The sequence below is a fragment of the Oncorhynchus mykiss genome, chromosome 15 (genome assembly GCF_013265735.2).
Source record: "Oncorhynchus mykiss isolate Arlee chromosome 15, USDA_OmykA_1.1, whole genome shotgun sequence".
Lineage (NCBI taxonomy): Eukaryota > Metazoa > Chordata > Actinopteri > Salmoniformes > Salmonidae > Oncorhynchus > Oncorhynchus mykiss.
Window position 1 is genome coordinate 45,739,745 of NC_048579.1, and position 15,938 is coordinate 45,755,682.

Here is a 15,938-nt window from a genome sequence, read left to right on the forward strand (position 1 = left end):
GGAAGGTGGCCCAATTCTGCCCTACATACATTAGTTGGTGTATTTCTAGGGACTTGTAGATTTTTCTGACAGAATTCTGCATGTAGGGCTTCAATTGGATGTTTGTCCCACATTTTAAATTCCAGTTTGAGTGGCCCCCAAACTTTACTTCCGTAAAGAGCTATTGATTGGATTACACTGTCAAATTTTATGGCCAAATTCTAATTAATTAATTGATTTTGAATAATTTCATTTTTATTGCATACAATGCCTTTTCTTTGAGTGCATTCGCTGCCATATCAAATCAAATTTTTATTTGTCACATATACATGATGTTAATGCGAGTGTAGCGAAATGCTTGTGCTTCTAGTTCTGACAATGCAGTAATAACCAACGAGTAATCTAGCTAACAATTCCAAAACTACTACCTTATACACACAAGTGTAAAGGGATAAAGAATATGTACATAAAGATATATGAATGAGTGATGGTACAGAGCGGCATAAGGCAAGATGCAGTAGATGGTATCGAGTACAGTATATACATATGAGAAGTATGTAAACAAAGTGGCATAGTTTTTAAAGTGGCTAGTGATACATGAATTACATAAAGATGCAGTAGATGATATAGAGTACAGTATACACGTATACATATGAGAAATAATGCAGGGTATGTAAACATTATATTAAGTAGCATTGTTTAAAGTGGCTAGTGATATATTTTACATCAATTCCCATCAATTCCCATTATTAAAGTGGCTGGAGTTGAGTCAGTGTGTTGGCAGCAGCCACTCAATGTTAGTGGTGGCTGTTTAACAGTCTGAAGCCTTGAGATAGAAGCTGTTTTTCAGTCTCTCTGTCCCAGCTTTGATGCACCTGTACTGACCTCGCCTTCTGGATGATAGCGGGGTGAACAGGCAGTGGCTCGGGTGGTTGTTGTTGTCCTTGATGATCTTTATGGCCTTCCTGTGACATCGGGTGATGTAGGTGTCCTGGAGGGCAGGTAGTTTGCCCCCGGTGATGCGTTGTGCAGACCTCACTACCCTCTGGAGAGCCTTACGGTTGTGGACGGAGCAGTTGCCGTACAAGGCGGTGATACAGCCCGACAGGATGCTCTCGATTGTGCATCGGTAGAAGTTTGTGAGTGCTTTTGGTGACAAGCTGAATTTCTTCAGCCACCTGAGGTTGAAGAGGCGCTGCTGCGCCTTCTTCACGATGCTGTCTGTGTGGGTGGACCAATTCAGTTTGTCAGTGATGTGTACGCCGAGGAACTTAACTTACTACCCTCTCCACTACTGTTCCATCGATGTGGATAGGGGGGTGTTCCCTCTGCTGTTTCCTGAAGTCCACAATCATCTCCTTAGTTTTGTTGACGTTGAGTGTGAGGTTATTTTCCGGACACCACACTCCGAGGGCCCTCACCTCCTCCCTGTAGGCCGTCTCGTCGTTGTTGGTAATCAAGCCTACCACTGTAGTGTCGTCCGCAAACTTGATGATTGAGTTGGAGGCGTGCGTGGCCACGCAGTCGTGGGTGAACAGGGAGTACAGGAGAGGGCTCAGAACGCACCCTTGTGGGGCCCCACTGTTGAGGACCCAGTTGCACAGGGCGGGGTCGAGACCCAGGGTCTCGAGCTTGATGACGAGTTTGGAGGGTACTATGGTATTCCTCTTGTCCAGATGGGTTAGGGCAGTGTGGTTGAGATTGCATCGTCTGTGGATCTATTTGGGCGGTAAGCAAATTGGAGTTGGTCTAGGGTGTCAGGTAGGGTGGAGGTGATATGGTCCTTGACTAGTCTCTCAAAGCACTTCATGATGACGGAAGTGGTAGTCGTTTAGCTCAGTTACCTTAGCTTTCTTGGGAACAGGAACAATGGTGGCCCTCTTGAAGCATGTGGGAACAGCAGACTGGGATAGGGATCGATTGAAAATGTCCGTAAACACACCATTCAGCTGGTCTGCGCATGCTCTGAGGGCGCTGCTAGGGATGCCGTCTGGGCCTGCAGCCTTGCGAGGGTTAACACGTTTAAATGTTTTACTCACCTCGGCTGCAGTGAAGGAGAGTCCGCATGTTTTGGTTGCGGGCCGTGTCAGTGGCACTGTATTGTCCTCAAAGCGGGCAAAAAAGTTATTTAGTCTGCCTGGGAGCAAGGCATCCTGGTCCGTGACTGGGATGGTTTTCTTTTTGTAATCCGTGATTGACTGTAGACCCTGCCACATACCTCTTGTGTCTGAGCCGTTGAATTGCGACTCTACTTTGTCTCTATACTGACGCTTAGCTTGTTTGATTGCCTTGCGGAGGGAATAGCTACACTGTTTGTATTAGGTCATGTTTCTGGCCACCTTGCCCTGATTAAAAGCAGTGGTTCGCGCTTTCAGTTTCACGCGAATGCTGCCATCAATCCACGGTTTCTGGTTTGGGAATGTTTTAATCGTTGCTATGGGAACGACATCTTCAACGCACGTTCTAATGAACTCGCTCACCGAATCAGCGTATTCGTCAATGTTGTTGTCTGACGCAGTACGAAACATATCCCAGTCCACGTGATGGAAGCAGTCTTGGAGCGTGGAATCAGATTGGTCGGACCATATTAAAGTTTCACGATGCAGATATGGTCAGTCCAAGGTTGGTGTAATTTTTTGTGTGTTCAATTATGGTGGTGTTCAGGGTGAAGTTATATTTGTGTTTCTGACATCTGTTTTTTTGTTTTAGAAAATAATGATTTTAATTTTTTGGAAATGTACTGCCAGGGCCCAATTATGGCAATATTGCTCTAGAATGTTAGTGCATCTCTGTCGAGCCTTAGGCCTGTACATGCTTAATGGTTGAATCAGAGGGGACTCTAGGTCGGTTTACTTACTGCTCAGCTCTTGGGACAAATGTTGTCGATTTTGCCATCACTGACATTGACCCCTCCTCCATTAGTGCATTCACTGTCAGACCACAGACACCATTGTCAGATCACTGTCAGATCAACGTGTTTCTGAAGAAATTAATCAATTCTTGATTTGTTGTGTCTTGCTCTCTGCCCCTCTCGCTCTCTGCCTCTCGCGCTCTTTCTGCCTCTCATGCTTTCTCTCTGCCTCTCTCTCCAGGGGGGAGCCTAAGACGTGGTATGGTGTCCCGGCCCACGCGGCAGAGCAGCTGGAGTCCGTGATGAAGAAGCTGGCCCCAGAGCTGTTTGACTCTCAGCCTGACCTGCTGCACCAGCTTGTCACCATCATGAATCCCAACGTCCTCATGGAGCACGGCGTGCCTGTATGTAGTGTGTGTTTTCATCAGTGGCCATACGTATCAAGTGATTCAGAGTACGAGTGTTGATCTAGGAACAGTTTTGCCAGTTGGATCTCAATGAATATGTTTATATGGACAGGGGTGGGGATCTGATCCTGGATGCTTGAATCATACTGCCCCTATCCCCTTTTTACGCAGTATTGTGAGGTACTTAAGTAAAAATACTTCATAGTGCTACTTAAGTCATTTTTTGGGCTATCTGTACTTTTCATATTTTGGACTACTTTTGAAAATGGTTTACTTTTTACTCCGTACATTTTCCCTGACCCAAAAGTACTTGTTACGTTTTTGCTTAGCAGGACAGGAAAATGGTCCAGTTCTCACTCACTTATCAAGCGAACATCCCTACTGCCTCTGATCTGGCAGACTCACTAAACACAAATGCTTAATTTTGTAAATTATGTCTGCGTTTTGTAGTGTACCCCTGGCTAGCCATAAATAAAATAAAAAAACAAGGACTGTGCCGTCTGTTTTGCTTAATATAAGAAATTTGAAATGATTTATACTTTTACTTTAACTCTAGATACTTAAGTATATTTTTCAATTACATTTAGTTTTTATATTTGAGTATATGTAAAACCAAATACTTCTACTCAAGTCATTTTCTATTAGCTACAGTGGGGCAAAAAAGTATTTAGTCAGCCACCAATTGTGCAAGTTCTCCCACTTAAAAAGATGAGGCCTGTAATTTTCATCATAGGTACACTTGAACTATGACAGACAAAATGAGAAAAAAAATCCAGAAAATCACATTGTAGGATTTGTAATTAATTTATTTGCAAATTATGGTGGAATATAAGTATTTGGTCACCTACAAACAAGCAAGATTTCTGGCTCTCACAGACCTGTAACTTCTTCTTTAAGAGGCTCATCTGTCCTCCACTTGTTACCTGTATTAATGGCACCTGTTTGAACTTGTTATCAGTATAAAAGACACCTGTCCACAACCTGTCAGTCAGTCACACTCCAAACTCCACTATGGCCAAGACCAAAGAGCTGTCAAAGGACACCAGAAACAAAATTGTAGACCTGCACCAGGCTGGGAAGACTGAATCTGCAATAGGTAAGCAGCTTGGTTTGAAGAAATCAACTGTGGGAGCAATTATTAGGAAATGGAAGACATACAAGACCACTGATAATCTCCCTCGATCTGGGGCTCCACGCAAGATCTCACCCTGTGGGGTCAAAATGGTCACAAGAACGGTGAGCAAAAATCCCAGAACCACACTGGGGGACCTAGTGAATGACCTGCAGAGAGCTGGGACCAAAGTAACAAAGCCTACCATCAGTAACACACTACGCCGCCAGGGACTCAAATCCTGCAGTGCCAGACGTGTCCCCCTGCTTAAGCCAGTACATGTCCAGGCCCGTCTGAAGTTTGCTAGAGAGCATTTGGATGATCCAGAAGAAGATTGGGAGAATGTCATATGGTCAGATGAAACCAAAATATAACTTTTTGGTAAAAATTAAACTTGTCGTGTTTGGAGGACAAAGAATGCTGAGTTTCATCCAAAGAACACCATACCTACTGTGAAGCATGGGGGTGGAAACATCATGCTTTGGGGCTGTTTTTCTGAAAAGGGACCAGGACGACTGATCCGTGTAAAGGAAAGAATGAATGGGGCCATGTATCGTGAGATTTTGAGTGAAAACCTCCTTCCATCAGCAAGGGCATTGAAGATGAAACGTGGCTGGGTCTTTCAGCATGATAATGATCCCAAACATACTGCCCGGGCAACGAAGGAGTGGCTTCGTAAGAAGCATTTCAAGGTCCTGGAGTGGCCTAGCCAGTCTCCAGATCTCAACCCCATAGAAAATCTTTGGAGGGAGTTGAAAGTCTGTGTTGCCCAGCAACAGCCCCAAAACATCACTGCTCTAGAGGAGATCTGCATGAGGAATGGGCCAATATACCAGCAACAGTGTGTGAAAACTTACAGAAAACGTTTGACCTCTGTCATTGCCAACGAAGGGTACATAACAAAGTATTGAGAAACTTTTATCAACCAAATATTTATTTTCCACCATAATTTGCAAATAAATTCATAAAAAAATCCTACAATGTAATTTTTTGGATTTTTCTCATTTTGTCTGTCATAGTTGAAGTGTACCTATGATTAAAATTATAGGCCTCATCTTTTTAAGTGGGAGAACTTGCACAATTGGTGGCTGACTAAATACTTTTTTGCCCCACTGTATGTTTACTTTTACTCAAATATGACAATTGAGTACTTTTACCAACACTGCTTTTACGAGATCAAGTCTGCATTGTGTCTTACTGGTGTGTGTTTATACCACTCAGGTTTTCCGGACCAACCAGTGTGCAGGGGAATTTGTGGTGACTTTTCCCAGAGCCTACCACAGTGGCTTCAACCAGGGATACAACTTTGCTGAGGCTGTCAACTTCTGTACCGCAGACTGGGTGGGTTTAAAGTTTTAACAAGTGTTTGTGTTTTAACAAATATTACCAGAATGTTGAATTTGAATTTTGAAATTGGAAGTTGGTTTGGGCTGTATCCAGATTATCATACCTTCATACCGACCTTGTGCCATACTGGGAGATTCGGTAATACCAGGACTGTTTTCAAACCCAACTGATTCTCTTTAATCTGAAGGTTAGCAATGCTAACAAGTACATGTAAAATCCCGTAGTGAATGCTAACGAGCGCAATAAAACTAGTTTTAGACAGCAAGGCTTTTGATCCAGGAGGGGATTCTCTGCTGTTACTAAGTGAATGCTTGATTTTGTAAGAAGCTAACCACTTAGCCAACTAGCTACTAAATTAGCAAACCATATGCACAACTGCAAGAGCTTTTAGCATATTCTAGACAGTTAACTTAGTTATGATATCTAGCTGGCAAACATTAAGCCATGAATTTTATGCTCTAACTAGATCACCTGGTGCATGCTGCACAACAGTGACTCACAAGGCAAACAAACACAACGTGACTGGGGACTACCGTTACGCTTCATAATGAGAAATTATGTGACTAGTGAAATGGCAGAGCGCAATCTTCTTTATCTCCTAACATATTGCGCACGTTGACTGCAGGTATTTATTTAAGTAGCTTCAAATTTTCAATTAAAAAACAAACAAAAACCAAAAAGTTATTTCAATGCTATTGATGGTATTGGAAAACCATCACGTGGCTATATCCAAATACCCCGGTATACTGCCCAAGCCACGTTGGGAGCTTAATTTAATTATTTTAAGTCAAGTATTTTATACGTTTTTTACTGGCCGCAATGCTGTCTTGGTGAAACTATCATCTTAGATATTCCCCCTCCAATGTTCTCTTTGCTTCTCCTTGATATTTCGAGGAGGCTAGGAGAAAAGATCCAAGGAATCGATTAAAGACTTTGACATTCTGTCTCTCTCTCTTCTCTCTCTTTGTGTCTCTGTTCCCTCCCAGCTCCCGATGGGTCGTCAGTGTGTGGCCCACTACCGGCGGCTCCACCGCTACTGTGTCTTCTCCCACGAGGAGCTGCTGTGCAAGATGGCTGCCGACCCCGAGAGCCTGGATGTGGAGCTGGCTGCTGCAGTCTTCAGAGAGATGGGAGAGATGATGGAGGAAGAGACACGGCTCAGAAAGTCCGTGCAGGAGATGGTGAGGGACAGGGCCCAATGGGGATTTCTATATAAACAACTTTTTGCCATTTTAGGAAAACTTTACAGGATGGACAGAGAGGGTGAAGTAATGCAAGCGGGGTTTACTTGAATACATTATGATGATACAACAATGTTGACATCACACAATCCCAAAGATATATTTCAAATGAACATTCCAAAAGTGAATCAATTATGTAATTTCACATTCGTCCTCCCACTCTAGTTAAAGTGGATTGTTTTCTGATTGCGATTTCCCTCCGTGACTGCAGGGTGTGCTGTCCTCGGAGCAGGAGGTGTTTGAGTTGGTCCCTGATGACGAGCGTCAGTGTCAGAAGTGTAAGACCACATGTTTCCTGTCGGCTCTGACGTGTCCCTGCAGCCCAGAGCGTCTAGTCTGTCTGCACCACGCCAAGGAACTCTGTGACTGTCCCCTGGGAAACAAGTGTCTACGGTAAGGAGTACAGCTGGGTGATATGGACATAAGTTCATAAGAATGTGCGCCAGTTTTTATTATCTGTTGTACTACTACTAGGTTAATGGTTGTAGCTATCAATTGTCCTATTAAGAATCACCCATGTCAACAAACTTATTTCATTTCAAACTTTACATATAGGCTACTTATCTTAATGAACGATAAGTGATTGGTATGGTCGGTGTCGATAATTTTTATCATCCCAGCTCTATTACGGAGAGAGGGTTGGTTTTTGGGTGGGTGAGTGGGTTGGTTTTTGAGTGAGTGAATACATTAATTTAAGGAGTTACAAGTGTCTCTGGTGACACGGAATTAATGGATGAATGATGTAAAGTAGTTATGAACTCTGTACTGCTCAGAAGCCCCCATAAGAGCCCATTGATTAATGACAGTGGTTTTTACCTGTCAATGCATCAGTGAGGACTTGGATGCATTTGTATTTATTATGGATCCCCATTAGTTCCTACCAAAGCAGCAGACACTCTTCCTGGGGTCCAGCAAAATGAAGGCAGTTTATACAATTTTAAAACGCTACAATATTTTCATAGATTTCACAACACACTGTGTGCCCTCAGGCCCCTACTCCACCACTACCACATATCTACAGTACTAAATCCATGTGAATGTTATCGTGTTTGTGTGTGTCTGTGCCAATTTTGTGTTGCTTCACAGTCCCTGCTGTTTCATTTTTTTTCTTCTGTTTTTTTGTATCTAAATTTTATCTAAATTTACAGTTACTTGATGTGGAATAGAGTTCCATGTAGTCATGGCTCTGTAGTACTGTGTGCCTCCCATATTCTGTTCTGGACTTGGGGACTGTGGCCCAGAATAAATCTCATCTCCACTGAAAGTAGTTTTTTAAATTTATGAATAGGCTTAATCTGGGTCACTAACCCCATAGCGCAATCAATATTAAATAGGTGCTGACGCTCCTCTGTCTCTTTGTATTCCAGCTACCGTTATGATCTGGAGGAGTTTCCCTCCATGCTGTATGGGGTGAAGTCCAGAGCCCAGTCCTATGACACCTGGGCCAAGCGGGTCACTGAGGCCTTAGCTGCTGACCACAAGAACAAGAAAGGTAGGTGGACTATCTATATTGTAAAGGCGGAAATACTCTGCACAATATTAGAACAATTGTACTATGATTCCCCATGCCTCATGTTGCTCTCTCCTCTATTCTTATATTTCTTGCTCTCCTGTCTGTGTCTCTGTCCCTCTCCCTTTGTCAGACCTGATAGAGTTGAAGGTTCTTCTGGAGGATGCAGAGGACAGGAAGTACCCAGAGAACAGTCTGTTCCGTCGGCTGAGAGAAATGGTGAAGGAGGCCGAAACCTGCTCCTCTGTGGCCCAGCTACTGCTCAGCCGCAAGCAGAGACACAGGTCCTTAGAGTACAAGATACACACACACACACACGCCGCTGTTATGTCACACTGAAGTTTATGTCCCTGTTCTCTTCTTCTGAATTGTGTATTTGCACACTCCACACCATGGAATTAAAAACATTGGATCGGTGCAAGCATTCTCCTTTGTTTTTACACCAAAGAATCTGTGAGGGAGAGTGTGCTAGTGCGCACTTTGGGAGAAGGGTCGCACATCGGGACATAACCTCAAGCACCATTTTAACGTTTATACCCCTACCTGTGAGTAATAAATCAACTCAAAGTATATCTCTCTGTATTCCAGTACCAGGCAGCGTCCAGAGAGCAGCAGGACTCGTAACAAGCTGACAGTGGAGGAGCTGAAGGTCTTTGTAGAGCAGCTGTTCAAACTGCCCTGTGTCATTGGACAGGCTCGACAGGTCAAAGTAAGTCCCAAACATAATAGTCACTGGCCATTATTAAGAGATGTACGGGAATTCTCCTCCTCTGACATCCTACTCTATTTGTATTACATCACTGAAGTTGACCTGTCCCCAAACCAGTATTCTTTGATTGTTAGTATATAACACCATATCCCTCCCTCCCTCCCCCAGGAGTTACTAGAGAACGTGGAGGATTTCCATGAGAGAGCCCAGCTAGCCCTGGCTGACGAGCTGCCTGACTCCTCCAAGCTGCAGGCCCTGCTAGACCTGGGTGGAGGTCTGGATGTGGAACTACCTGAGCTGCCCAGGCTCAAACAGGAGCTGCAGCAGGCCCGCTGGCTGGATGAGGTGATGACTGATGATATTATTGTACATTCGTTTTTTTACCTCAGTTTGTTTGTTTGTGTGGTTTCTTCAGCAGTCTAAAATTGTTTTCTGGGAGTGGAATAATATTCAATTGAAACGTTTTGTTATGATTAGGTGCGTGTGATGCTGGCAGAGCCCCATCGGGTGACCCTGGAGCTGATGAAGCGGCTGATAGACTCTGGGGTGGGGCTGGCACCACACCATGCTGTGGAGAAGGCCATGACTGAGTTGCAGGAGATACTCACTGTGTCAGAGAGATGGGAGGACAAGGCCCGCGCATGCCTACAGGCCAGGTAATGATGAAGATACACATTACATACCTATAGGACAGTTCTCTCATCTGCCTTACAGGCCAGGTAAATGCGAATATGATAATGCTGTTCTTAAGTCACCTGCCTATAGCTTTGGTGTCATATGCTTGGGTCGCGTTCAATAGTGTACACCTTCGCAAAAATGTTTAACAAATTGGTCTTACTGGACAAGTTCAGGTAGTTTCACTCAGTTTCAAAACATTTTACCCATTCTGAATGTGACCCAATTCCTGTTTAGCATATTGCATCAAAGGATGCCTGTGAGATTAATTTTTCTAAATCCATTATTTCTTGTCTCTCCTCCCCCAGGCCTCGGCACAGCATGCTAACCCTAGAGAACATTGTGATAGAGGCCAGGAACATCCCGGCCTACCTGCCCAATGTCCTGGCCCTCCGAGAGGCTCTGCACAAGGCCAAGGAGTGGAGTGCCAAGGTGGATGCCATTCAGGTAGTGTCGCGTCACACGGTAATTACTGATGAGTATAGATTCAATTTGTGATGTGATACAGATGTAGCTACAGTATAGGCAGGCATCACTAAATATTTGTATGTGATGCGCTCTGCTCTGTTTATACGCAATGGAACGGCTTGCTCATTTGTTAAAAGCTTACGTTAGCTAGGTTTTCATCAATTTGTTGAAAGATTTTTAAGCGAGTGGCGCAGCGGTCTAAGGAACTGCATTGCAGTGCTTGAGGTGTCACTTCAGCCCTGAGTTCGATCCCAGGCTGTGTCACTGCCGGCCGTGACCAGGAGAACAATGAGGTGGCGCACAATTGGCCCAGCGTCGTTAGGGGAGGGTTTGGCCGCCCGAGATTTCCTTGTCCCATCGCGCTATAGCGTCTGGGTTTGGTCGCCAGCTATACGTTGTTTCCTCCGGGTAATTTTTTTATTATTTATTTCACCTTTATGTAACCAGGTAGACCAGTTGAGAACAAGTTCTCATTTACAACTGCAACCTGGCCAAGATAAAGCAAAGTAGTGCGACACAAACAACAACAGAGTTACACATGGAATAAACCAACGTACAGTCAATAACACAATAGAAAAAGTCTATACAGTGTGTGCAAATGGCGTAAGGAGGTTAGGCAATAAATAGGTCGTAGTCGCAAAGTAATTACAATTTAGCAAATTAACACTGGAGTGATAGATGTGCAGATGATGATGTGCAAGTAGAGATACAAAAGAGAGGTGTGCAAAAGAGAAAAAAGTAAATAAAAACAATATGGGGATGAGGTAGGTAGTTGGATGGGCTATGTACAGATGGGCTGTGTACAGCTAGCTGGTGCTTAAAGTTAGTGAGGGAGATAGAAGTCTCCAACTTCTGTGATTTTTGCAATTCATTCCAGTCATTGGCAGCAGAGAACTGGAAGGAAAGGTGGCCAAAGGTCAAACGTTTTCTTTACAAGGTTTTCACTGCTCTAGAGTAGATCTGCATGAGGAATGGGCCAAAATACCAGCAACAGTGTGAAAACCTTGTGAACCTTTCCTTCCAGTTCTCTGCTGCCAATGACTGGAACGAATTGCAAAAATCACTGAAGTTGGCAACAAAGGGTATATAACAAAGTATAGAGAAACTTTTGTTATTGACCAAATACTTATTTTCCACCATAATTTGCAATTAAATTCATTCAAAATCCTAAAATGTGATTAGTTGAAGTGTACCTATGATGAATATTACAGGCCTCTCTCATCTTTTTAAGTGGGAGAACTTGCACAATTGGTGGCTGACTAAATACTTTTTGCCCCACTGTATGTGTTTCCATCCTGTTTTTTTAACTCTGTCGATGGTTTTGCCTCAAAGTCTGCGATAAACAACAAATGTGCCCATTCTGGTCTTGGCACTTCTGCTCTAGTAAACAGCTCGCATATAAAAAGCAGAGGGTAGGCTTCATGATGAGATTATGGATAAGAGCAAGATCATTTTATTTGACAGCCAAGCACCGATCATCATGTCCCCAGCATAAAATTAAGACCCTCAATATTTATTGGGAAGAAGCAACAAGCTCCTCATCACTGTGCACTTTCACCACCCTGTGAAGTTCATAACTTATGTAGTCTGTAGCCTAATAAACTGTACAGTATGAATGCTTTTCCAAGACATACTGGGAGGACTACACAACCATATTATTTACTGCAACATGATGGTAACACCATCAACAAATCCGCATCCAAGCATTTCCACTGCATTGGTCCTATTTATCTATTTCACCGACAAAACAATTATCCCCTGTATTTTTTTCTGTCGAAATTTGGAAAGTTTACTGGCGATTTATACTGTTTCCATCAGGCCTGTCGTGATTATTAGATTTTTTTTATCCGACAAACTTTACTGCATATAAATAGTTGGATGGAAACATGGTTGTTGTTACCAGATAAGTTTGTAATTTATCTTATCAGAACATGAATGATGAATGGGAAGGGTGATACTGTGCGATGCATCAATTTATTTTTTTATTGACATGATTAATTTCCCCTATGTTTCCCCTGTGCGTTTCACTCCCTCCAGAGTGGCAGTAACTATGCGTACCTGGAGCAGCTGGAGAGCCTGCTGGCGAGGGGTCGCTCCATCCCCGTCCGGCTGGATCCCCTGCCCCAGGTCGAATCCCAGGTGGCCTCGGCCCGCGCTTGGAGGGAGAGGACCGCACGCACCTTCCTCAAGAAGAACTCCACCTACACCCTGCTACAGGTAAGTCATAATACCCTGGGTTGGGCTGTACCTATGCACTGAGAAGGCATGGATAAGTATGTTGCTGAGATGGTAGTTTGAAATATTTTTTTCCCCCAACCAAGCAGCCCTTTTCAGACTATGCTGACCCTAGAGTGGAATATGAGATCTTTGCTTAACTTCTTGACGCTACCCATCCCTTAAGCGGGATAATTGTCATCAGCAACCGCTGAATAGCATAGCGCAACAGTCAAATAATATTACAAAAAAATATTGATATTCATGAAATCACAAGTGCAATATTGCAAAACACAGCTTTGCCTTTTGTTAATCCACCTGTCCTCTCAGATTTTGAAATTATGCGTTACAGCGAAAGCAATCCAAGCGTTTGTGTAAGTTTATCGATCGCATGACAAAACATTAAGTACACTTAGCACGAAAAGCAATCAAGTTAATCGTGTACCTTTGATCTTCTGATGTTTTCACTCATGGAACTCCCAGTTATCCACAAATGTTCCTTTTGTTCCATAAAGATTATTTTTATATCCAAAATACCTCCGTTGGTTTGTCGCGTTATGTTCAGAAATCCACAGTAAAGAGCAGCCACGACAACGCAGACGAAAATTCCAAATAATATCCATAATGTCCACAGAAACATGTCAAATGTTTTTTATAATCAATCCTCAGGTTGTTTTTAAAATATATATTTGATAATATATCAACTGGGAGTGTATGTTTTTCAATAGGACAGGGAGAAACAATGGCCGCTTTACTCTGTTGCGCAAAACTCACTCTGAGAGCCCCCACCTATCCACTTACGCAATGTGATCTTTCTCTCTCATTTTTCAAAATAAAAGCCTGAAACTATGTCTAAAGACTGACACCTTAGGGAAGCCGTAGAAAAATTAATCTGGTTGATATCCCTTTAAATGGAGCATAGGCATGCATAGGAACAGAGGTTTCAAAATAAGAGGCACTTCTGATTGGATTTTCCTCAGGTTTTCACCTGCAATATCAATTCTGTTATACTCACAGACAATATTTTGACAGTTTTGGAAACGTTAGTGTTTTCTATCCTAATCTGAATATATGCATATTCTAGTTTCTGGGGCTGAGAAATAGGCAGTTTCAAATGGGTACGTTCTTTTTAGCCAAAAAACGAAGATACTGCCCCCTACACGCAAAAGGTTAAGCTATGTAGAATGGTGCAGAAGTTAGTGAATCAACATTGGCAAATTGTTGTGAATTCCATCTGTCTATACTGTAGGTAGTTGGGAATAGGACCAATATTATCATAGGACTGGTAGTTAGATAGCGTCTTTGCTAATCTCTATTCTTGTGTGTTCTCTCTTAGGTCCTCAGTCCACGTGTGGATATTGGTATCTACGGCAACAGCAAGGGCAAACGCAAACGAGTGAAAGAGCTCCTTGAGAAGGAGAGAGGAGGTCTCGACCTGGAGGGTCTCAGTGACCTGGACGAGAGTTACGAAGACGCCTGCGACCCGGCCACCGTTGTAGCGGCATTCAAATCCAAGGAGCAGAAAGAGGTTGAGGCCATCCACTCCCTCCGAGCTGCCAACCTGGCTAAGATGGCCATGTCTGACCGTATCGAGGAGGTAAAGTTCTGTCTGTGTCGTAAGACCGCCAGCGGGTTTATGTTGCAGTGTGAACTGTGCAAGGACTGGTTCCACGGAGCCTGCGTGCCGTTACCGAAAACGGGCTCTCAGAAGAAGCTCATGGGCACAGCCGGTTGGCAGAGCAACAGCAAGGAGGCAAAGTTCCTGTGCCCATTGTGCCAGCGCTCACGTCGCCCGCGTCTGGAGACCATCCTGTCCCTACTCGTGTCCCTCCAGAAGCTGCCGGTGCGTCTGCCTGAGGGAGAGGCCCTACAGTGCCTGACGGAGAGGGCCATGGGCTGGCAGGTAGGGATGAGTTCAACACCTGTTTTCAGAATCAATTATTTTATGGTTGCTAGGGTTGATTTAATCAAAGTTTGGTAGGAGTTTTACCTGCAAAACTTAGTAAGAAGTATATGTGAAAGGGTGAAAAGCCACACATTCTGAATCAAACTAAATGTTGTTTATTTCAACTCTTATCTCTGTTCATTAAAGGAATTGATTAATCTAAATCCTCTCTACTTGCAGGACCGCGCCAGGCAGGCCCTGGCTACAGACGAGCTGTCCTCGGCCCTGGCCAAGCTGTCGGTGCTCAGTCAGAGGATGGTAGAACAGGCTGCCCGGGAGAAGACCGAAAAGATTATCAACGCTGAGCTGCAGAAGGCTGCCGCAAACCCTGACCTGCAGGTAAGAGATTACTCAGAGCCAAGTATAGTGAGTTTGGAGACGCTAACATGGCGTCCAGTGTAAAAAAAAGTTGTCTGTTAACTCTCTATATGGATCTCATGGTCAGTCATTCCTCTAAACAAGGTGCTTTGGGATAAGGTACGTCAAGAGATGAACAGACTGAAGTGTTTTTTTTTAATGTCCTCTCTTCCTCGTTTGTTCAGTGCATTAGAGTGAAAAACAGAAAGATTGGTTCCACGGTAGTGTCGTGTCTCTGACTATGATTAAATTATGACATGATATGTTATCAAATCGATTACCTAACGTTTAATTTATTACGTGATTGAATTAAACCATGCAACAATTAAACCATTAATAACCTGGGGCACCACGGAAGCATTCATTTATATAGAGCTGTTATCTCCTGAATCCACTCTCTTAAAGATCTGAAGATCTTTTATATCAATAGCAGTCAATTATTAATCGTCACCTCGATCGGTCTCATTCTGATTGTCGTAAGTACTTGGTTATCTGCATGAACCCCAGTTGAATCAGCAATACACAAATTGGCATAATTTATTTATTTACTAAATACCTAAATAATCACGTGTGTGTGTGTATGTGTGTGTACTAATCATATCATGAAAAGCCCCTAGTGGGCTAACCCGATGTGACGGCTGGTTACACAAAGGAAGGGGGTTGGGTTTGAATGAATGAGCGGGAAGACTGGGGGACAAAGGGATTGGGTCTCTATCGGACCTTGAGACGCTATGCTACCGTAAATACAGAATATTATGCATTCTAATAACCGCCCTTTCGGAAAAGGAAAATCAAGATATATATTTAGTCTTGAGCTGCACTTCGATAGATGGGTCGAAGATTGAAGACTGGTTTTCCCAGCAGAGATCACCATTGTCCTTTTTTGAAGCATCTTTTTGGTCGTAGTGTTGTAGAGTGGATACGTTAAAGTACCCTGTTGTTCTTAGGAGATTCAACGTCTAGGAGGTATCACTTCTTTAGTGAATAATAGTTCAAAGTTCATATACCAAGTTGCCATATTCAGCTTGTGCTGTATTTTGGCTGGTCTAGTCGAAATTCACCATTCCAGCGTGGTGATCGTCACCTCCACGTTGAAATTCGCCCTTTTAAACGTTAGGACAGTA

The 15,938-nt window shown here is 43.4% G+C and overlaps 1 protein-coding gene across 7 annotated transcripts in view; it reads left to right on the plus strand.

The window, feature by feature from the left end:
• LOC110490148 (lysine-specific demethylase 5A) overlaps positions 1–15,938 on the plus strand; it is a 43,953-nt gene that overhangs the window by 21,303 nt on the left and 6,712 nt on the right. For 6 of the 7 annotated variants that reach the window (XM_021563348.2, XM_036944442.1, XM_021563350.2 and 3 more), the window contains exons 12-24: positions 3,072–3,234; positions 5,570–5,689; positions 6,682–6,876; positions 7,148–7,329; positions 8,304–8,428; positions 8,580–8,730; positions 9,035–9,155; positions 9,324–9,500; positions 9,633–9,811; positions 10,139–10,295; positions 12,336–12,515; positions 13,849–14,415; positions 14,638–14,796. In XM_021563348.2, the coding sequence (XP_021419023.2) occupies positions 3,072–3,234; positions 5,570–5,689; positions 6,682–6,876; positions 7,148–7,329; positions 8,304–8,428; positions 8,580–8,730; positions 9,035–9,155; positions 9,324–9,500; positions 9,633–9,811; positions 10,139–10,295; positions 12,336–12,515; positions 13,849–14,415; positions 14,638–14,796 (2,476 nt within the window). The remainder of the gene's footprint in view (positions 1–3,071; positions 3,235–5,569; positions 5,690–6,681; positions 6,877–7,147; positions 7,330–8,303; positions 8,429–8,579; positions 8,731–9,034; positions 9,156–9,323; positions 9,501–9,632; positions 9,812–10,138; positions 10,296–12,335; positions 12,516–13,848; positions 14,416–14,637; positions 14,797–15,938) is intronic. The other variant, XM_021563352.2, reaches the window with a different exon arrangement.